This window comes from Neodiprion pinetum, chromosome 5 (assembly GCF_021155775.2).
Source record: "Neodiprion pinetum isolate iyNeoPine1 chromosome 5, iyNeoPine1.2, whole genome shotgun sequence".
Taxonomy (NCBI): Eukaryota; Metazoa; Arthropoda; class Insecta; order Hymenoptera; family Diprionidae; genus Neodiprion; species Neodiprion pinetum.
Window position 1 is genome coordinate 26,226,199 of NC_060236.1, and position 24,323 is coordinate 26,250,521.

At 39.9% G+C, this 24,323-nt stretch overlaps 2 protein-coding genes across 8 annotated transcripts in view; one reads left to right on the forward strand and one right to left on the reverse strand.

Moving 5' to 3' along the window:
* PIG-V (phosphatidylinositol glycan anchor biosynthesis class V) overlaps positions 1-24,323 on the reverse strand; it is a 207,922-nt gene that overhangs the window by 86,226 nt on the left and 97,373 nt on the right. The window lies entirely within an intron of this gene.
* Positions 1-24,323, forward strand: part of svp (COUP transcription factor 2) — a 102,358-nt gene that overhangs the window by 18,052 nt on the left and 59,983 nt on the right. For 2 of the 3 annotated variants that reach the window (XM_046629025.2, XM_046629027.2), the window contains exon 2: positions 5,062-5,220. In XM_046629025.2, the coding sequence (XP_046484981.1) occupies positions 5,062-5,220 (159 nt within the window). The remainder of the gene's footprint in view (positions 1-5,061; positions 5,221-24,323) is intronic. The other variant, XM_046629028.2, reaches the window with a different exon arrangement.

Below are 24,323 nucleotides of genomic sequence, written 5' to 3' on the forward strand. Positions count from 1 at the left end.
AACAAAACCTGCAGAAATATGAGAAAAAATACCAATCTTCTGGTTCGTAAATTATCATCTTCAATTTCAATGGTATCATCTTCTACTCTGATTCCTGATCATAGTTATATTGTTTCGAGTACGAAAGGCGTCAAAGTTTTATAGAGGTGATCCTCATAAGAATAAAAAATAAAAATAAATAAAATATGAAACCTCATGACGTAGGTAACGTTGAAATATTATTAAAAATGAGAAAACCAAACACCAGCAATGAAACTCGACCTGCTGGACTTGGAAAAATAGCTAATTTCTTTCGACCGTTGGGATAAAAAAAAGTGTCAAACAATAATCCGCTTAGAAAAAAAAAAAACCAGCTATTCACAATCGAATGTCCGATAAGTCTGTTCAGCGCAATATCCGAGATCGTCGTTCTTTCCTCCACGCGGTATGTGAAGAAAAAAAAAAAAAAAAACAGAAAAGAAAAACAAAGCGATCCTTTTTTGGCTGAAAAATCACAAGTGTGAAAATCAGGTGTCAGCCTGAGGGCAACTTTAGGATCGCCTGTCGAGGGTGCCGACGTAGGTTCACCGGGCATACCGTAATACACGTATGTATATATACATATATATATATATATGTATATCACAGGTATACCATATTATACCCATGTAACTTGCGCTCAGGTTAAACCGTGGCCGTTGATCGAGCCGGTCTCACGTGTGGTTTTACGACGTGAAGTGAAGTTATTAGTTATTGCCCGAAGGTTCGCCGTTTGTTAAATTGAATCGCGTCTTGGGGTGTGTGGGACGTGTTTTTCAGTTGCGTGCGTGTGTGTGTGCGTTCTGAGATATATCGTGGGTGTGGAACACACGAGTCGTCGACACCCCGCGTTTATAAAGCTAACCCATAGGCTCGCATCGGATGACCCGATTTCTTGGCGTATGTTGCCAGTGACGGCAATTCATTAACCAGAGACTGCGTCCGATCGGTGGCGGTTTCGAAGGCGCTGTTGCACCTGTGCAAGCCATGCGAGGTGAAGCGACGATGCGTCTCGACGTTTGCCTCCCAAGTCTTAATTATCCTATATAGCAATACCGCTAGATTATTCTCACCGCTGTGCAGCAATCGGAAGCGGTCCGAGATGCAGGCATGCATTATGCATGGGTTTACATCGCGGCACGCGTGTCGCCCAGCTTTTCATTCCGCGCGTTTTAAAGACGCGAAGTCGAATTGATCGGATCGATCTTTGATGCGGGGTGATTGATTGGGTCGAAGGAAGCGAACGCGGAATGGTAATTTGTATAAAAATTAGTTCCCTGCGATTAATCGACTTTTTTTCGATCGATCGTTTTTCCAATTAACCGATTATTCGAACGGGTCGATTACTGTACCGGTTGGCAACTTCTTTTGATCGATTGATTGAAAAAAGGATCTATCGATACTGCCGATTTATCCCACAGCACTGGTAAATGTACCTTTTTAGCAAGCTTTTTTGCCCCCCGGAGAAGCAACAAATTATCAATCACCGATTAAACTTGAACCTGCATCCATGAAGATCGACTCGATATTCGCAAGTCAGATTTGTCAACGAGTGGTGTTTAGACAATTTTTCCTTAATCGTCATGGACAAAGAAATTGCGTGGCGGAAAATTGACTCGTATGGTATGAAATTTCGAGTGAATTCAAATCGGAAAAAGTGTGGTTAAGAATTTGGAAAAACGTTATTACGATCGTTGTTGCATTTCCAAGATCACTACAAGCGGTATCTCTCGCCTGTTTCTACGAGCGTTAAAGTCACCCACGATGTGTATTGATCCTCGTTATCAAGACAAGAGTAAAGCTACTTTTATCGTTGAACTGTCTGAGGTTTTGGAGAAAAGAAAAAAACAAGTTCAAACGATTCTTTATAATAGTTTGCATGTAATTACCCTGACTAACATTTTACTAATCGTTTTTGATCGGTGGCGGAATTTTTTGGAAAATTGTTATACAAACCGATTATAAAACGAATTTTGGTCAACATTGGACTGAATTTTTTTAATAAAATAGAATCTCATAAACACCAGATTACAAAGAGACGAAAAAGAAATTGACGTTTGATTGTACAAGTTACAACAAAGAGTTCAACATCGGAAACTAGTTTCAAACATTGAACAAAAAGTTATCGTTGTGCATTTTTAAAAATAAACATTGACGTCGCCAAGATGATGAAAAAAAAAATGTTACAACGACGTTGTAAAAATAGTCTTCTAAATAAAATCAGCCATCGTGAAATGGAATCCAACGAATCTATTAGATTTCTAACAATTTTGAAACGATTAGCGACAAAGCATAGATAACTTTATCAAACCAATCCTCGTAGCTTGGGAACACAATAATTTGATAAATACTCGATGTACGACTATGTCGCAATAAAATCAACGTAAATTATCAATTTTCGAGCAAGGAACTTCTTCAAGCGCAGAATCGATACACGAAAAGATTTACGAATTGTTATCCTGGCAATAACTCTGAATGCAGCAGTTACAGTCTTAGTAATATCAGTAAATAAAAATACACAACAACCGCGGCATAGTAATAGTAAATTGCATTACAAGTGCGGAAAGCGTACGATTTCCGACGAGTCTGAAGTTTGAATCACGAACAAACAGGCGAGCGCTTCCGTCGCTACACGAGTGATAGAATACATCAGATATATTTTTCAACTCCTGTGAAGAAAAGTTTCATTTGAGCAGCAATCGCACGTAATATAACATTAATTCAAAAGAATTACATCAACGGCAATCAATAGGTTAAGAGATACAAACTCGGCTTTACGAAACCTAACCTAAACGCGCAGCGACGGATCTATCTGACGGTGCGTAAAACTAAGTTACCGCGAATTGCGCACGCGCTAATAAAGTAGATACCAGCGTTTAAAACGTGGAATTTAATCCAAGCGCATGCGCCGGCCTCGTTTTACCGCACCGTTCGGAAATCGTCAACTTTACACACGCTACACGGTAATTGTAAAACCCAGCTATCCAATCACATCTTGGAAAAAATAAAATTCCCATCGAGTTCACGGTCCATCAGCTGTGCTGGTACAACATAATCCTATAGTAGCAGAGAAGCGCATTGTGCAAGATGCAGTAAGATTTGCGTAATAACGTAGAATCATTGTTCACGTATAAGCGTTGGATACTCTGCTGTACTACCGCGTAGAATAGAAGAAATTTATACACCTGCGTTACAGGCTGTACTTTTATACGCGTCGGGACTTCGCTCGCCTCCGTTCGCTTCGTTCGCTTCGTTCGCTTCGCTGTGATAGCGTTGCAGCGAGTCACTCGAAGCATAGACGCAAGTGAAATGCTGAATCTTTGTATCGCGGAGCTCGGGTTGAGCCCAGGAACGATTATACCCGTGCCTATAATCCACCTACCTATGTACATGTATGCGTGTATAACTTGCAGCTTGCAACCGGAGATTGAATTGAACGATAATTTATGCCGCGTGCGGTTATGGTGGGCACGGACTTCACAGGCGCGATCTGTGTAATCGTAGATCATAGATGAAGAACGCCCGTCTCGATGTTGTCGGCTGAATTTCGGTAATTTCAACGTTTCTTTTCCCGTTGCCGAACAGAATATATAGGCTTGAAAAATTAACGTTTATTCTTGTAACACTTGCTCGATGATTGTTGTATAATGTATCGAAAGACTAACAGACCCAAGATAAATATTTCTGTTTATGTAACGACGACAGATTTTGCCAATCGTTTTCTTACTTGAACGGTCTATGATACGAAAAATCGAACACGGCCGAATTTTAAGGATGTTGTCTTTAATTGAAGAAAAATACTATACACCTCGAACGAATGAAATTTTACTTGAAAATCTTTCGCAATATTGCCATCTCGATAAAAGAAAAAAAAAACGGAATAAGTTTCTTGTACATGATTACGATTATCAGATTATAAGATATCTGAAAAACGAAATGAACATAATTCGTCGGACATAGTATAGACTTAATACCGAAAATAATTGCCCACTAAAATCACTGTAATAAATCGACAAAGGTCATCAGATTTCCAAAACTTAAATTTTACGCATACTCCGAAGTATTCCGACCAACCGATACATACACTCTCTCAATTCAATAAAAGGCGGGGTTCTCAAAGTTTATCGATCATTGAAATTCCGGCGACACTGTTTATACCGAATCGAGAATCCGACACAAGTATCGGTCCATAAAAATTGGCATAATGGTTAAAAATAATACAAAAAATATAATCCTCGTAAGTAATATCGACGTATTAAAAAGCTGTTAATACCGCGATGCAAATTTATTTATATTTTTCTTTTTTCAACAATATCCACATCACGTTTGTATACAAGTCAGTTTTTTGCGCGGTTCCCCCCGATTCCCCGCCGATTAGATACAAACCCCCCCCCCCACCACCCAAAGCATGTCTGCACGTAAGCATATATATATATCTTGTACCCGTCGGTTACACCGCAGACGGCGGCGGTCTTTTACCCGATTTCTTCATTCCCCGTGCAAGAAACTTTTTATTTACGGCCCTCTCCGTATGCCCGCTGCAAGAGAGAGAGAGAGAGAGAGAGAGAGAGAGAGAGAGAGAACGGTGCTCGCGTACGATGAGGACGCCTTACTCGTACGCCGGTGTGAATCACGTCCGGAATGCGCAGCGAGAGACATCTGACACGGGGGGATCGCGTTCTCCGCGCGTTAAAACCGGACGTAAATCACAACACCTTCACGGTTATTGTTTTATACCGATTTTTAACTTAAATTTTATCACCACCACCACCCCCCCCCCCCCCCCCCCCCCCCCCCTCCGTCGAAACGTTCCGTGTCGTATCGTGTTCTTCGTTGCAACGATTAGAAGAATCTTAGATTGTCTTTTAAACTGACGGTTATATATTATACCTATCTGCACGAAAACTTACCGCGTGATGAAAGAAAAAAAAAAAAGGAAAAAAAAAAAAAATACCGAACACGATCACAGGCGTGGTTGCGGTTAATTTTAACGACGTTCAGTCGAGCGGTAACTGAAACTGATGACGAATTTTTCGGTTTCAGGATGTAAGAGCTTTTTCAAGAGGAGCGTCAGGAGAAACTTGACATACTCCTGTCGGGGGGCACGCAACTGTCCCATAGACCAACACCACCGTAACCAGTGCCAGTTCTGTCGTCTCAAGAAGTGCCTGAAGATGGGCATGCGGCGGGAAGGTATGCATTGTACTGACCTTTCTTCACACTTATTAATTATACTAACTTTAATTATATACCGCAATTGATTTTCCTCTACGCACGTTCCGTGCCCCGATTTCGGGCAGGCTCAAAGTATAACAAAATCGTCGCGCGAGAGGAATTTATATTTGGCTAAACAGAGGCATGCCGTTACATGGTATGAAAAAAAAAAATAAATAAAATAAAATAAAACAAACGCACACAAATAAGAGGTAAAAAGAAATAAAGAATGAGGTAATGTAATACAGTCGCGGTTCTAAAATGCTAGCCGCAAACCGCGTGGGAATTTTTCAACTGCAAACAGCTCCATTCATCGCTAAAATATTCGCTTCGTGATGGACGCATTGTGACAAAAGATAAAAAAAAAAAAAAAAAAGAAAGAAAGAGAATGCGGCCTAGAATCCACTGCGATACGAAAAGATCGCGAAATGCTCCGACTCAAATAACAATTACGTGTCCCAAATTTGGAAAGCAGTAGTTTTGATGCTCGGAAAAATTGCCTTTTTTTTTACTTTTAATTTCTCTTTTTTTTTGGAGGGGGGGGGGGGGGAGGGGGGGAGGAAGAAAAGATGCTATTGGATAGAAAAAAAAAAATTACCTTCAATGCGTATCTGAGAAAATGATCCGTTGTGAAATTTAAAAACGATTAATTTCGGGAATACGTCAGAAAACATTCATTAATGTAAAATCATTTATATTTATGTCGAAAAAAATAACACAGATAGCGGATACATTATGTATTTAACACCAAAGTCGGATGTGCGGTGGAGTATATTTGACCGCTTCGAAAGAGCAGCGGTTGAAACGTAGCATGGGAAGGAAGTTAAAAAAAAAAAAAAAATCAGAGCTAAGAACAAAAGGCCCGCGGCACCTACGGCGCATATCACCGAAGTTACGATACATTACGGGCCGTATTTGAGAATCAGCGGACGAAATTAACGCGTTGCCCGTATCACGCCCGTATGTGTGTACCTGTCGCGCAGCTTGCACCGCGCAGCGTCAGCCACGGATCACGTAGATGAGATAGAGGCGCGCGCGCGCACGCGCACTGACATACCTGCACGCCGCGCCATGCCATGCGATGAATAGCGTATCTCTTCTCTTCTGCCGCTGCGGAACGGCACCGAGTATATAAACATTTAATTGGGAGGTAGGAAGAGGAAGAAGGCGATATGGCGGTGGCGGTGGCGGCGAAGGCGGAGAGTGTTCAGTGTGTGGAAAGGTGCAGGAAAAGTTCTCACGCCATCCTCGTATATACATACCACTCGGAGGAACTACTCCGCCACGCATGCCCTCCAGAGCCTCCGTTGCACGCGGGGTTCGCCTTATTCCTCGCTCGATTCTTCACGGTTCGATAAGATCTGACCTTGTTACATTAAGCCGCGCTAGAGGGCCCGCTGTTACCGATTCTCGTTGCCGCTCTCCTCGGGTTAACCGCAAGATGATTATAAGGCGCATCCTGCTGCAGCGACATCGCCACAACGTATCCCTTGTAGAAAATAACGGAATTAAATGTCCCGACCCGCCATTTCCTGCAATCGTAACCCTTGGCGCTTGGTTTCCAAATCGGGACGGAAACGGCCGCGTCTCGTCATCCTGCGGTTTTCATGCCGGCTGTCATGCGATTTTTTTATTTTCCAAGTCAGGTCGGGAAGCTCATCGATAGAAATCTCCAACGGGTTTACTTGCAATCGTTTATTTATAATTTTTTTTGCATTCCTTTACTACCTATCTCCCTCTGGGTGGAGGTGAGAAACTAGAATGGTCAATTGATATGGAGTAACCAAAATATCGAACTTTCAAGAACGCTAAAATGTAACACTTGGAAATATCGAAATGCAAAAGGTCTATGTATGGAAACTTGGAAGATGTAGAAAGTCAAAGTACAAAAAGACGAAATATATTATAAAAAAGTAAAAACATAAAACGACAAATTCTAAAATCTGTATTTTGACATTTCTACATTTTGTTATTCTATATTCTAACCTTCCCATTTTTTTGCATCACGATGCTTTGACTTTCCACGCTTGTAACTTGTGTAAGTTAAATTTTCGCTTCGTTAAAAATTCAATCTTGTGGCGTTTCTATTTTGTTTGATCGTTCTATATTTTTACCCCCATTCCTCTCTCCCTCTCTCTTTCTCTCTCTCTCTCTCTCTCTCTCTCTGCCTCTCTATCTCTATCGCGATGTCCGTAATAGACAGGAAAAACCAGTTTTATCGTCAAATTCGAGTACCTGCCTTACGTGCGTAACTAAATTATTCAGATACTTTTAACGAGAGTGAAAGTGAACCCGAAACCGAGACGTTTTGTTTGAATTTTATTTATTTTTTATGTAACATCCAATCCGTAACCGAAACGCTTGTCTTAAATGCTTGTACAATATAACAGATTTCATTCAACTCTCGGAAAATTCGAAGAGAAATGTAATTTGAAACCGTCAAACAAGCTGTAACCGAAACCTTTAGATTATGATCGAAATTCCGGTGAAACGAATGATCGATGGTTCATTTTTTACACTAAAGAAATCGAACTCAATATATCACGTTAAGGTTAAAAATGGAGATGGTGGAGTTTCAAAACATTTTGATCTTCCACGGGATCACTTTATTTTACAGTGTTCCATTCTCCAAATGCTATATAATCAGCATCAAACTCGTGTTTCCGATCGTTTTTCACGAATGACTGAAAAAAGTTCAGATCACTTGGACTGTGAAGTCTTACACACAGCCAAAAATTCTCAATGATCCACACTGTCCAGTTCGTTCTCCATCTATAATTGATAACACTTTTCTGAGAGGGAGGGTTAAACCTCAATACCTATTTTGTAGTTGGTAAATCAGTACCTTTCCTGGTATCATTCCAACAGTACAGTATACCAAATAACGCCCAGCTGAATGATTGTACACTGAGAAAAATTTCATTTGTTACATTAACTAGAAAAATTCAGTAAACCAGGTATCGTTAAAAAAAACTGTTTGAATATTGTTGGAATTACGAAAAACGAGGTACGCCTAACCATTTTGCGCTATCGTTGATCCTTTTTGGTAATTGCGACGCAAAATCAGTTTGTGAGGTTTACTCTACTTTGTTAGTTAAACAAGGCTTTATCGTCAATTTATCGTTGCGCGAGCATTAAATTTTCGCAACGGTTGCAAGAAAATATAGCAACAGCGCTCGTAATGATAAAGAATAGTAACGGATACCAGACTTTCCGGCAGCATCTAGAAAACTAATTTTCATTTTCTACCCAGAACTATATTTTTCTATTGTAGTAAAAAATGAAAACAGTCAAGGACCGACCGGTAACCGGAACTAAAAATTTCTCTCTCAATCTGCCCACCAATTAGGAACAGGCTTAAAATCGACCGTAGAATCGAGCGTACCAAAGTACCATCGATAAATCCATACGATTAGAATTTCGTCCAGATTTAAAGGCCTAACGGGAATGCGAATAAAATCCGATGAAAACGAAGCATAAAGAAATAAGATACGTTAATAAGAGTTCGCATAAACCGCGGTGGTTCCCACAGACCTTGTGTCGCGTTACTCGCTCCTTGTCAAAGCAACATCCGTCCATTATATACGGAGTATTCTGGCTTTTGATAATAATTTGAAACGGTGGTGCCGATGCGGCTCCTCACCTCGGGGCACGTGAGGCCTCCGCGAACGCGAAGATCGCCGTAGGGTGGCAGATGGGGGGAGACGGTGGTCCGAGGTCACCGAGGTGCATGACCTTACCTGAGGCCCCTTCCTTCCGTGGGCCCGTGGGCCCTGACGCCCCGAGGCCACAACGCCCTGGGGGCCGGTAAGTCAGGATGCGCCGGGCGTCTTTTCTCCTCCGTATGATCCGCAACGACGAGTTTTAAGGGAAGAATAGATGGAATTGTTATTTCATACCGAGCAAGCTGATCTTTCGCGATTTATTTATCGCTTGTTTTCTCATAGAACGCCGATGTACAAGTTCTCCAATTAATCGTATGATTGCCTCAAATTTTCTCCCATCTTTTCATATTCGAGACAAAGTTAATCGTCGATCCGAGAGAACGGTCTCAAGGGCAATAATAATAATAATAATATCAGATGCTAACCTTCGAGGATAGATGATGTAATATAAATAATTACCCGTATTCCACAGAGATTTGATAAAACTTTCGATACTAACCGCGGAAGCGGTATTAAATATAATACAAATTGATAGAGAGCTCGCAGTTCATCTCCACGTTTATCCCCGTCTGCTCGCGTATCACAATCAAACCCTGAAGAATCGAAGAAGGTTCTCGTGTGGGTGAAATAAAGGTACCTTAAGTACCGTGCGCTTACCTACCTGTTGGTCAAGAGTTCACCCCCGCTAGAGCGCATCATGCGAGAGGTTTCATTTAGCCCCATTACCGGGTACGCCGTATACGACTATTAGCCGGATTACCTAAAATTAGACATTGTTTCGACGGCGATGATGATCGTCGAGACGCGGGAGGATAAGAGGAAACTCTAATAAGTGATGATGCTGGTGGACGGACGTAGCGAAGAGGAGCCGAAGAAGCGGAGTAAAACGATGAAAAGACGAAAGGGAAAATGGACTGAGAGGTGGTGGGGCTAAGGGGGGGGGGGGGGGGGGGGGGGGGGGAGGGAGAAACGAGGGACCACGAGGTGCATGGTGTACGGGAATCGAGATACCGTCCAGGCTGGGAGATTGCCGATATTACGAAGACGACGACGACGAGGGTCAGGATCGTGACTTTAATCAATTAGCGGTCTCGCCGCGCGCACGCGGTTCAAAGTATTTAAAGACATTAGGAGGCGGGACCCCGATGGTACCACACGAGGTATAACCCCCGAGCAATTCAACCTCTGGTCTACCAACTTGTATGACAATTAATCATTGCCGATATCTTGTGGCCGTGATTACGTGGCCATGGTTATTTATCCGTCGTCGACCTATCGCTAACCTCGCTATCCAAAGATACCCTTCGGAACGCGACTCGAATTCCTTGATCCTGTTTTCGCTGATCACGGCTGGTTAGCGACGTCTTTATAATCTCTTTTCCCGGGCAACTCTCTTTATTTATAAGTCTGCAACGAGGGCGGATTTATTTTTTATTTTTATTTTTCTTTTGTTAGATTAGTTTTATTATTGTAGTTTATTATAGGTGCATAAATTCATCAGTATTAGGGATTAGGATCGCTGTAATCGGGGCGGGATCTAAAACTGAAATCACCACGCGGTGAAAGAGTCAAAATATTAAATTCTTAAGCCTTACAGACACGGTGTGATGCTCGGCGTCTCACCTCAAAAATTTCCATGCCTCGTCACAGCTTATTTACAAATTTGAATGATCTTTGTTACTTCGTGGAACACCAAAAACCCCCGAGTAACAAGTTTCGGTTGGAATTATCGGATTTTGATAGTTGATATCGATTTTTGGATTTGGAAACTATCAAATTCTGACTTCAGATGCGTGATCAGCGACCCCAAAAACCCCTGAGTAAGAAAATTCAGGGCAAAATATTGAGTTGAAAAACGCGTGACTGAGAGGGTTAAAGAACCGAAAACGGCTGATTCACCGAATTTCAAAATAGAAAAATTTCAAAGGCGAAGTATAAAAAAGACAAAATGTAGAAAAGTCAAAGTGCAGAATGGCAAAACATAGGAACGTCAGAATTCTCTCTTCGCTTCTTTTCGTCCTACATTTTGAAATTCTATGAAATAGAATTTCGCATTTTCAAAATTGGAAATTTTGACCCTCATAAATATATATCCGATGAATAAGTGTAGAAAAACAAATGTATCCTGTTCTATTCTATTTCTTATCATATATCGTGAATGTCGAATAACTTGGGAAAGAAATACGACGCACTATTTCTTTCAATATGCATTTGAAAAAAAAATATTTTCACTCCAAACAATAACCTCACTTCATTTTTGCCAATTTGAAATAAATCCCAGTACACTTATTGGGATTTCAAATTCGAAGTATTTTGGACTCGAAACCGTATTTTTTAAATATTACCAATTCCCGTTTTCTTTCTGTGATTCACGGGTACAAATTGTGTGGTAAAGTTCCAAAAAATATGATCCAAAAACGAAAATATTATATATAACTTTATATTACAAACTTGTCCGAAATTAGTTTATCGTTAGTATAAATCGTACACAGAACTTCAAGGTTTCAAATAATCTTCGTTTCATCCGGTAAAACAAAATGAAGAGACGTTTGATTCTTTGCTCCAATTTCCATAATCATTTCAACCGACACTTTCACGTATAATCTTCGATCATCTCGTTCGTTTTCTTCTCTCTTAAAACTTTTCTTTTTTTAATCTACTCTCAATATCGCAACCTTACAAACAGTATACACATACATGTAAATGTCTTTTTCAATTTCATTACGAATATCATTTTCCAAGGGTAGGTCTGTTAATGTGAAACGTCGGTTAGACTAAGAATTACAGAAATCCGTGCGGTATGTGATTTGGCGTACAACAAAAGTAAGAATGAAAAACATGGTTGAAACGGTAATTCTTGAAATTAAATTCTTCTCATGTGAAGATGTACGTACATGTATACTTGCATGCACGAGCTTCTTTGTTGTTCGAAAATGCAGACATATATAATTAATACAATCCAGATTCGTATACGTCGGCAAACAAATGCAGACGCGGTGTATATAATAATATATATATATATAATATGTAGACATTCAGCACACACCTGCACATATATATATATATATATATATATGAATGCACACACGAGAGGTAAATAACCGTAATTTCGCTGTCGCAAGGGCTGCGTTCAGAAAGTCATTATCAAATGACCCACACGTGGATATCTATATGCAACCGCATGCCGTTATAATTGCGTCGACGTCCCGCGTAACTCCGACTCAACACATGCACTATAAGTGTTATACATGTAGGTATATCATTCACGTGCGTAAGTTCAAGGTCATTTTTACGCCAAATATTCCATTCGATCCTCAGAATTGAAGAAAAAGAAGGAAGGAAGCGAAGAAAAAGAACAGAATTTATACTCAAAACTGCAGGAAAAACGGGGAGACTTGAAGATTTTTTTAAACTATAAGTGTAACAGAAACTGACTCTGGAAAATTCTGCATTTTTCGAAGCATGTTTCGCAAAAAAACATAAAAAAAAAACAAAAAGCCCGACTTCTACCACTTTTCCTGGGCTTTTGAGTGAGATCTGCTTTTTTATTCTCTCTGTGAGAAGAGAAGAAAATCACTCGAACAAACTTCACTACTGAGACGTGAGAATCTACCTTCGGTGCCTCGTAAACAGGAAGTCGCACAGAATCCACTGTAATTAGAGCAAAGAATAATTTTTTTTTTCGAACGTTAGTTAACAGCGATAATGTCACCGATTTACGTCATGTAAATTAACCAATTATTGTTTCGGTAAAAATTTTCGACGACATTGTTTTTTTGTTTTTTCGTTTTTGTCGAAGATAAATCTGACGTGTACGAATTTGTCACAGCGACCGACGAATGCAAGTGAAAAAAAGAAGAAGGAAAAATAATTATCGGGTTGAAACACTCGAGTTAAAAAAAATCGCATTTTTCTTGTCCTATTTGTCCGACAAAACCTGCGGACAAAAATTTTTTGCAGATAAATTCCGAACCCCGTAATACGATTCGAATACGAGACAGTGACAACAATATCGAAAAATCAGCTTCCGACGATTGTTGTTTTTTTTTTTTTTTTTTTTTTTTGTTTCACCGTGTCGTACGTTCAGCGAATCAGCTGTGATCGTAGAAAAGCTATTGATCAGCCCCCCCCCCCCCCCTCCTGCCCTAGATCACCTTCATCGGCAGCGTGTCTAGCGATATCTGCATGCATCTAGGAAGGAATGAACCAGTCAGAAAACCTACCCACGTTACCACTGCTCGGTCTCTCGGCGTAGTCAGAATGTGAAAGTTCAAGAACTACTCGACCGGCCTGATACCTCGCGGTCCGCACAATTATTGTAAGACCATGTAATTCAGGCCCCTTCTTAACTGCCCGCTTCACTTCTACACAACACACAAATTCACAAATACGAACGTTATTCCGGTCTCGGGTACACTTAATTCGAACTGTAAGATAAGTCGCTGGATACCAAGACGAATGTTGCCTATATCCCTGATATCGATCGCTATGTCGGGTTAATTTGGCATGGAATGCCCCATATATATCGGCGATTATATATACGTATGTACGGGGCATTCCACGGCAAATTCACAGCTCATCAACCTCACTCCCTTCGATTTTCATCATTCTTTAGGATAATATTCTTATTAACCGAAGAAATGTCTCGGGAATGTTTTCGAAATTTTTTTCAGCCACTGGTGAAATTTATTTGTTTTTTTTTTCAAATCGCAAATACAGTTACCGAAAGCACCGTTTTAAAAATCTGAAAGAATTCATACTGATTCTATAATTTAAAATGCCATTTTTTAGAACCGCACGATAATGAGATCTCAATATTTACTAATTTTTTGCAAGTTTTTAGTTTTTCCATGTCGGAATTGTTTTCTGTTTTTTTTTTTTTTTTATTTTTTTTCTATACCTCGATCTAAACAAAATTACGGGATAGCAAATATTTTTATGATTTCAATTTTCAAAACTTGTGCGAAAAAAATAGTTAATCTTATCGTCCCATTACCGTGTGTTTAATAATGTCGATTTCGGAATTGGTTTTTCGATTTTTTTTTTCTTTCTTTTCATTCAGATTTCACCGGTGGCTAAAAAAAATTTGACTAAAAACTCCGTGACCCTTTGCGGTCGGTAAGAACGTTATAGAAACCAAGAAAAAAAAAAAAAACAAAACCATTAAAATCAATGGTGGTGAGGTACATGGGCTACAAATTTGACTTAGAATTCCCCATATGTACGTGTATAACGTCGCACCGACTAAATCCAAGAGATCGAAGATCGGACCCTGGTTGATTTGGCACGGAATGCCCCATATATACATATATATATATATATATGTACATGTATTTTGTTTATCGATGGCTTAAGATATCGGCAGTGCAGTTTACAGCATTCCGTGTCAACTCTCTTGCCAATTCCTCCGGTATAAAAAATGTTTAAACTACACGTCAAGAAGACACCGCGGTAAAAGTGGCATGTATGCAGGTACGTATTTAGGTATAAATCAGCGCGTATAATTTCACCGTATTCAAGGAATTATTTACATATTCTATGTAAAGTTGTCCGTACCTATATACGAGTATATATATATAGCCGTGCAATTTATTACGCCATTAACAGCCAGATCAGCCGAGCAGTGTGTGTGCTTGTCCATACACATATATATATATATATATATATATGCATGTATATTTTTTTTTTCATCTGGCGTGACAAAATTTCACGTGTATCTATTAATTGAAACAACTTTCCTCATGGTTATTATTTTATCGCGTTCGTACGTTCCGCGTACGTTGATTTTTAGAATTTAAGCTGAAACCTGACGTTTGTTTTTCTTTTATTTCACTTGTTTTTTCAGCTCTGTCATAATTTGAAATGCAAATTTTTTTATTGTTCTCCATTTCTCATTTTTTTTTTTTTTTTTTTGGTTTATAATACGTGTACTTCGTAATACTCATTGGTAAAAATAAAATTGAATATTCTTGACATAAGTTTTCAGGTGCATATATAGTAGAATAAACCTACAATGAGAAGAGAAATAGATGTAATTGATTTCCTATGAAAATGTGATTTACGTTGAATAAAAAATATATATATATATATATATATATATATCAGGATTATAATTTTTTTTTACTAAACATGTATTACTACAATAACGTTACAAACTTCGCCTGATAAAAAAAAAAAAAAAAAAAAAAAAAACCTCCGCGTGATGAAAAATACCCAAATTGAAGTAAAAATTTTTAAAAACAAACAAAAAAAATCGCTCTGGCTGAGGCAATAAATTTTTCGCGGTACCTAATAATTTTGGCTTCCGACTACTCTCTAGGTGGGGTAACATGCCTAATATAATAAAATCGATTTCAAATCGGAGAGGGTGGACGACAGGTTCGGTTTTTCCTGAATAATTTTGCTCTGTGGATATTACAAACAATATAAGTAGGCATTACGTACAGTTGGACGATGGAAAAACGAGCGGCAGCTCGAGACGGTGTCCGGTATTCGAGTTCGTGGGACGCAGGTGGGTGCTATTTGCATCGACCCGAGTGCAATTACTGCCTCGTCGAATCCATTCCAATCCGTAGGTACCCGTACCTTATACCTACCGGTTAGCAACTTGCTGCACATTGCCAAGTTCAGGATTATATCTCGACCCGCCTCCTCCTCCTCCTCCTTCTCGCCGGAAAGAAAAACTAAGAATCTTGGGTACATGGCCAAAAAAAAAAAAAGCCCTAGGTTGTGTATAAAAATTTATCGCAAGGTGCCGTCTTTTTTTTTTTGTCAACTTAATCAAAAGATTTTGGTCTTGATTTCAAATTGCAGACACTTCGATCAAATGTGCAGACGAATTGATTGAAAACCTCAAATTTATTGAGAATCTAAAATTTGTTTTTATAGTTTTTCTAATCTTGTCTCGTTTCGTTTGCTGATGAATCTCAAATTTTTATTTTTTTTGTATTTTATCGTGGAAGATGTTGGACACATTTTTTTTACAGATTTCGGAAATTTTTACAGATTTTGGAAAAAATATGATTCAACGAAATTGAATCAGGATAAATTTCCAATTGAACCGTATGCACCGGAACAAAATTCTTTTATTTTGCAATTATAATTTTCCGAAATGATAGAATCTCGTATGGTTTCTTTCGGCGTGAAAGTAAAAAAAAAAAAAAAGCTAGAGCACTGAAAGAGTGAAATTTGAAAGAAAGATCGAGAAATGACGGGAGAAGAAAAAAAAAAGAAAGAAAAAGATAATCCTTTGCGACCTTTCGCATGATCGAAATATTATACAATTTATGTACATATATATACGCGACGCTTCGCACGCAGTCTAGGAAGTTAATTTTTCGATGTTGATTCCGCGCGCGGTTTAAATTAAGCGTATCCCCCTCTGACGCTGCGTTTCGAGTCTAGAGGTGATGGGATAATCTGGGCGCAGGATCCGCCTGCGTACGCGAGAAGCTCGACTAATTTATAGTCTGATCGTACGTTGATAATACTACTTGTATAACCTCCCAAGAAGAAAGCGATGCGGTATTATCGGGTCAAAGATCTGCATCACGCGGCACAAGCCACGTACGTATAAACCTTGCTCGTTGATTGTAACATAACATACGGAACAGGGAAGAAAAACGAGGTTAATAACGACAGGAAAACGGTAATGATATAAAGATATTGTCAAGAATGTAACGACAGTTGTCGGACCATTTTCAAACGATTTCTCGGTAAATCGAAATCGAAATCCATACCGTATAAATAACATGATCTAGTTCTGCATAGGACACCGGACTGCGGATCGAAACGCGTGCGAAAGGGAAAAGATTCAGGTGAAAGTGAACAACGAGCAAAAAAAAAAACGGAGAAATGATTTAGTATTACACGTCCTAATCGAATTAAAACTAGCGTCTAAAAACACTTGGTAAGAAGAAATCTGGCAAAAAAAAATTTCAACGGGTACCTATAAATTAACAAATTTTTTTTCTCTTTCTTGTAGATGAGAAAAAAAATTCTCAAGGCGTTACGTAATCTTGAAAACAAACTTCTCTACGTCGAATGCCCTTTTACCGTGTATCAATAGTAACAATTTTTCAATTTTTCAAGGATTTTCGAACCGTGAAAAAGTTTTTTTCTATGTTCTATTCAAGTAATTATACTTTGAGAAATTCATTGGCAAAAAGTTATCAGTCAAACGGATTTGCAGAGTGCTTGTTCAAAATAAGTGATGATGCAACTAGCGATGATTAAGTGCGTGATGATTCAACTCTTCGAAATTTCCTATATTTTTCGTAAAAATTGTAAAACGTTGATGTCAAATTCTTGTGTTGGCGAAAAAAAAGAAAAAAAAGAAAGAAAATAAAAAAATAAAATGGTATTCTTAACAAATAGGTTAATGTTCAAATCACCATAAAATACAATGCGAAAACTTTTTTCTCGCGTATATAATACGTATGTACCCCAGAATATTCGCACGCATAATTTGTAACGAAATATTCCATTTCACCGTTGCACTATGATTAAACCGCTAAGAGTATAAACGAAAATGAATCATCACCGAACGGATATTCGGATGTTAAAAAATGTACACAAGATAATAATTACTCGTAGGGATGGGTGTATTAGAGTAGCGTGCATGTGAAACGAGCGTAGTGTATTTTTCATATACATAACCTACTAGAATACCGGAGTAAGGATAATAAGTGTGGTGAAGGGGGCGCGGTACGAGGACGAAGAGAACCGAGCGCTTTGGGAACCGGCGAGGATGATATGAGTGTGGCAAAGAAGGAAAGCAGATATTAATAACATCGAGTGTATGATTGTAGCCAACTCTTGCCCCCCCCAGAAACCTCCGCCTTAATGCTACTCTCGGACTCCCCAGAGACCGGGCAGAAAAGAAGCACACAGCTCGGGCCCCACTGCCGGCGAACAACACCGTGGGAACCTCGGGCGGACGGCCCGGGCCCGGGCCCAGCCAAGTCGGTCCGGGCCCTGGGCTGGCATGGCTTGGACGCGTGTGACCTTGTAACCTCTCGCCCGACCTCTCTCTTTCCCCGACGTTCTCCTCCTCCTCATACTCCTCCTCCTCCTCCACCTCCTCCGCCTCCTCCTCCTCCTCCTCCTCCTCCTCCTCCTCCTCCTCCACCTCCTCCGCCTCTTCCTTCTACTGCCAAAGAGGAGCATCCATGGTCGAGATATCGACTCTGCATGTTGATCTCGGAGATCTTCAAGCTCTCCGACGAATCGTATCGTGGTTTCCGGTGACACCCTCTCAGTCATCTTTGAAGGACTTTTGTTCGTCGAAAAAGGATAACGCGCAATGGGTCGTTTAATCGGGGGTAAAATCAGGACTTGATCGGTTTCTTTAGGACATGGATATGAACCAGCCGAGTCGTGTGAAAGAGTTTCACTGGAAAGAACCAACGCTGGACTTGTGTGGTATCATGAGTAGGTACCCGCATGTTCTACTGTGGATGCAGTGAAGTATTTTGGCAATGGTTCATAATCTCGGTACGGATAGTCACTGTTCTGACAGTATCGCGAACCGTCGTTTAAGTACAACGAATCTTACCAACAAGTCTGACATGTTAAAACATACGCGACGCGAATTACTGAATTACTTTTAGCACAACACTTGTGTTTTTGTGAAATCCGACCCAAAGTCGGGTAAGGGTAATATAACCACGTTTAATTTGATGAACGTATAATAGAGTCTACAAAATGTGACCACTATACCTGCATAGCATCTTCTCTTCCAGAAGGACTACAAGTATTATCTTAAGAATCTCGGACTCGAGACTAAATTGAACAAATTAAACTTGTAAAGTTGCGGATATTTTATCAGCACAATAGTTGGTTCGTATTAGGAGACTAATAAAAAGCATAAAGACATGCAAGATAGTCGTAAAGGCACTCCTTGGTGGTTTTTTATTACGACATAATTGCTCAGTCTTCCGCAGGTGGTAGAAACCAGTGAACCAACTTCAAACAGACGTGAAGAAGGTATAGTTTTTTTCCTCGTATGAAGTTACGTGTAAAACTGACTTCACAATTCCACATAAAAATTGAAACGAATTCATTCGTTGTTGATGATCATTCATCGGTCTAAAGTTTGAGTCTCGATATAATCCAGTGTCTCTATTAACTACGATTAGCCTTGAATAGCCTTGACTGTGTAAATCGATGTTGACAGAACGAAACGAGGTCTTACACCTTATAGATGTGACCAACGACGTTGTTTGCCGTACGGTAATTGAAACGGACAATCGGATAAAAACGGATTCGTTGCCGAGCGGGACTTTTGAGACCCCGTTTTGAGGAACCAATATAAATGTTAAGAAGTACGATAGGCCAAGTAGTTATAGCCCATGGTATTTGCGAAGCAATAAAAATTGTCGGTACCCGTTTATAGTTCCCGATGAAACGTTAGTCGACCACACGTCGATACCCAACAACCGTAGTTTTTTGTTAAAATTTTGCTTGAACCGTGGCGGTTCGGTGTAAACCAACAGAGATCATCGTACGACGTCTTGTTTACGGTTAACAAGAAAAATGATGACGATTACGGTAACGGAAGCGTTTGGCCCTCGGGGCATTCTGGTCATCGTCTCAGTCGCTGCACACCGAAGTAGCTGGGTAGCTGTCAGACGGCCGGTTGCACCGGGCGGTTTGATTACGTCACGACGTTAGGGCCGGACAAGACCCAAAGAATAATTCATGAATCTCCGAGTTTGGGCTCTACTTCTAGACGCGAGAAGAAGCACTTCGGCATGCTTCTTTACCCGATAGTTCCAATTCTTGGCTTCACCTTCTCCAAGGTGAAAATCTGTCGAGTTATCCGTAATATCATCGCGTTACAAGAGAGTCCGATTGTTCGACCGTATCCTGAGAGCGTGAATCGAACTGCACGTAGTTCGCATATATATGACTTGACTGATGTTTGAGAACACACCAAGAATAACCGAGTGTAAAAAGTGACTTGCTATAATTCGGTAACCGCGATACAGACTCAGTTTTAGCCCTCGAGGCTATCTTTGGACCATGGCTAACACAACCATTGCGTTCTAACACCGGTACACGTAACAGTGTGAAGTTGATCCCGTCTCTTGTTATAATAATATACGTGAATTGCGTCACTGGGCCGAGTCCGTAAAGAATAAACTGACGTCACGGAACTCCGGTAACTCTTTTTTTTTTTTTTCTTTTTTTATTTTGCACGTTGCATAAATTCGTTATTAATAATTCTTCATAGGCGGTTTGAGAGTTCGGTTCTGTTACGCGGTACGTACGGTTATACGTTATTTGAATGGTTATTGTTATTTCAGATCGTGCAACCGGCGGCAAAAGCGTGTTTCGTTTAAGGAAGATTATTCGCCGTAAGACGCCCGATATCTCCATCGATTCCTGGCTATTAATTCCCAAGACGAAATTGTTGCATCGGTATTCGGGAACGAAAATCGGTAAATATAGGCTTCGTGTAAAAATACGAAAGGACGGTGAAGCCGATGCAGCGAAGTAGGATCACGGGAAAGAAATGAACCTACTTTGCGTTCTGGATAATAGCTTAATCAGCGTTTTCGTTTTTTTGTTTCATGCAACGTACCGCAGTTGCAGGTTTTACACGCCATGTGAAAGTACTCCGAATGATCGTGTCTCGTGCGGTTGCACATAACGCGTGCACAGTCGGTAATGCAGGTACACTTTGCCACGTTGATTCTGAGAAAATTTCATTTTTTCTACCATTCGATTAGGTTGGCAACGCATGAAAAATCCATCCGCAGCGCCGCCGCCGGGCCGGTAACGAAACAGGCCTTGTTTCACTGAAATTCAACCGTCGCTTGTTTCCATTTTTTTTAGGTTAGATTCAACGGTCACGGGTATAATTAGGTTAAGTTTCGCGGCCTGCCGTCGGTAGACGGCGCTGCGTTCTGATTTTTTCCACGTATTGCCAACGTAACCGAATCGACGTAAAAATTAACCGTCTCATCGGAATCACTGCGTCAAAGCGTACGTCATAACTATGTTATTGTCTTACACGCGTCAAGTTCCGCGTTGTTACGTTACGCGTCTGCATTATATGCCGCCTATTATACCGATCTCTAAAATCTTCCGACTTGTGTCCACCACGGCCTCGCGGCCCTGAGAATAGAACCTTATGTTGGTTTTCTCGGTATGTGCATGTACGTTGTACGCCGAATTACGTCATACGCCGGCTTTTGGTACCAAACACCGTGATCATCTTGAAATCTTTTTAATGATCGCCTGAAATATCGCGACAATTTTTCTCTACTTTAATTTTTCTTTTTTTTCTTTTTTTTTTGTGTTGAAAATTGATCGTTTCACAAAAAGAAAGTGTAAAAATTGATTTTTCTCGTTTCATATAAAAATGCGCGAGCGCGTGATTGCTTATCAATTTTTTTTCAATTCGTTCCATCATTCTCCGATTATTCTCTTATTTTTCGTTATAACTACAATACCTACCTCACGCTCTCGTGTTGTCAGATAAAATTTACTCCGGTATATCATGTACGTACAGATATAATTATATTTACTTCAACTAGCTGGTGTTAGACAGGCCCAAGATCCGCTTGAAAAATGTTACCTATCATTTTTCAATTCTCAATTACGCTAATCAGCTTCGCCAAACAACCGGCAGCGGTGACATATTTGTATATTATGGTAAGACGAGTCGGCGATCTTCTTTTCACGAGACGTTAATTTTCGGTAACGAGCTAAAACACCGCCACATTATTTTTCTCTAGTATTTTTATTTATTTATTCCTCATACAACGAACAACGTCCCTCTCTCTCTCTATCTCTGATATTGTTATACGAAACGAAGTTTCCTCGACCGTAATAACGCGGAATAAAAATTTGTTAAAAAAAAAAAGAACCCCGACACAATAAAAACAAGAACAAAAACAGTGAGGATAATCGGCTGTTATAAAAGTTTAAGATCGACTAGATGCGCTAATAGAGTTGATTAAATAATTGCCGTCATCGTCGGCATAAAATAAAACAATAAATCATAGGGTGGCAAAAAATATTGAAAAGCGGTGCATCTTTATCAATGAAAGATCGTGAGAATAAGCTCGGTGTCAAGGCTGCAGAAACGAATATACGTTATGTATTATTGCTCGTATAACTCACACACGGCGATTGGCAATTAACCGAAAATACGTATCCCCGTGATATCCTTCTCCTGCGTATGTCACAACAACCCAACCGAACGCAAACCAGCTTAACCAGGACCTCAAAGTTTAACTTTACAGGTGTACAAAATGTGCGATCGAAATATTTATTTTTTTTTCCCAAAGTCGGATAATAATTGCGTCGAAGTTTGGTTTAAAAAAAAAAAAAAAAAAAAAAAACCAATTAAATAAATTTAAAAAAAATCCGCTCGCGACTTGATAGTATAAATTCTGATCCGAATCGGTGATGCCTGTTTCATAATTGGGTGTTCTTGCGTGGGTTTGTTCGGACGTGGCGCCTGTCAAATACCACGTGGTAACGTTAGAGGGAACATAAAAGACTTATAGATACGCGAGCATAGGTATAAAAACGATCGTGCCGAATACCTACGATCAAAACGGGGCTTATTGGATCGGCTTTAATCGTCCGTTGTTACAATTTATTTGATAATTGCGGTCAATAAATAGCTGCTCGCGTTTTATTTTCTTATTATACATACACACACGCGCGCTCGCATGCATATCTGGATCAAAAAGTGGGGGTCCAACGGGTCAGCCGGTGCAGTACCGCCGATAAATAAACGCCTACCTTGGGCCCCAAGAGATCAAAAGACGCTAATGATGCCGGGACGAGACGCGACTGGTTGCAGTAATAATTCTCTTTCTCACTCCGACAGCCTCCCCCCCCCCCCCCCCCCTCCTCCCCCACCTTCCTCTATCTCTATCTCTCTCTCTCTCTTTACATCGCGTGGCGATGTACATCGGTACCGTGTATCCTGGTATGGGAATAATAATCTCGCGTTGAAATTTTTCAATTCCCCTCCATCCCGCGGACGCACACGCGCGGTTAGTTAAAAACGTAATAATAACAATAATGATAATAATACGAACCACAATATTCGTTACATCGAATCATAATCATAATATACAACACAACGAGCAAGAATGACTTATACACACGGCATATTATATATTAATATGCCCTGCAGAAAAGTTTCCAGGACTAAACCGCTAATTGCTGTTGTGTCTATATACGTATATATTGGTTTAGGTATAATTTAAGCCCGAGATTAATCCGAGGTGAATAAAATTCGCAAGTCGCATACGACAAATACTGTACTGCGATAATAATTATTTCACAGAAATCAACTGGTTCGAAAATTTTACTCGCCCGACTTGATTCTTTCAATCTTCATTCTACTCGACCGTCATTAAATCTGACTTAAGTGCGGTGATCCGAATTAACCAATCGAGCGATTATATGGATCTCGTTGTCGATAGTAATATTTTGTTGTTGTAAAAGTCTGTTTTCGGTGAAACGCGAAAGTTATCGCAATCACCGGAAAAAATGAAAAGTTGACTTTTCACTATCCGAATCGGATAATAATATTTTTTTTTTTGTTCCGTGAACTTTGAGCCCGCAGTGTGTTGGAGGGTTTTTTTTTAAATTTTATTCCTAACATCATATTGCAGTGATCAACTATGCGAAATTTAAATAGGTTTCATGAAAAATCGCGAGTAGGTAAGATAAAATTTCCGCTCTCGAACGTCACGTCAATCGGTATATTAACATCGACTTACCTGATTCCCTGCAAGTTGCGCGATTTTCTACGCGCGAAGTAGAACTATCGAAGATAATTCAAGTATGTCAGTTTTCTTTTTCTTTCATCCAAGTATATAAAAATAGTAGAGTAATAAAGATGACGATGATGATGATGATGAAGAAGAAGAAGATGCACGTGTGTGTAAGCAGTGTGGTGGCCTATTGACCTGCTAGTTATGTGGGTCGTTCACATTGGAGAAATTGTAGGTGGATGGAACGAACGCTTCTCTTAACATGCAACGCGAAGAAAATATATATATATATATATATATATATATATATATATATACTCTCTCTCTCTCTCTCTCTCTCTTTATATATATCTTCCTCGAAGAGAGATATGGATAAACATGAATCTACAGGGTGTTCCGCGAGTGGAAATCGTCAGCGCCTTGGTAACGATCCGGTTTCTCTGACGTTCAACAGCCTGTATGGCGACTAGGAGGTAGAGAGAGAGAGAGATAGAGAGAAAGAAGGGAATACCGCCATAGAGTTGTGGGTACCGTTCCTGAGTTACTATAGTCCGATATATTGAAATGTTATCGTAATTGATATACACGTCCCTACATTTAAGCAATAGTTACCGGCCCACGTGCTGCTCTGACCGTGTGTACAGAATTCAAATTTTCCTCTCTCGACGTTCGAACA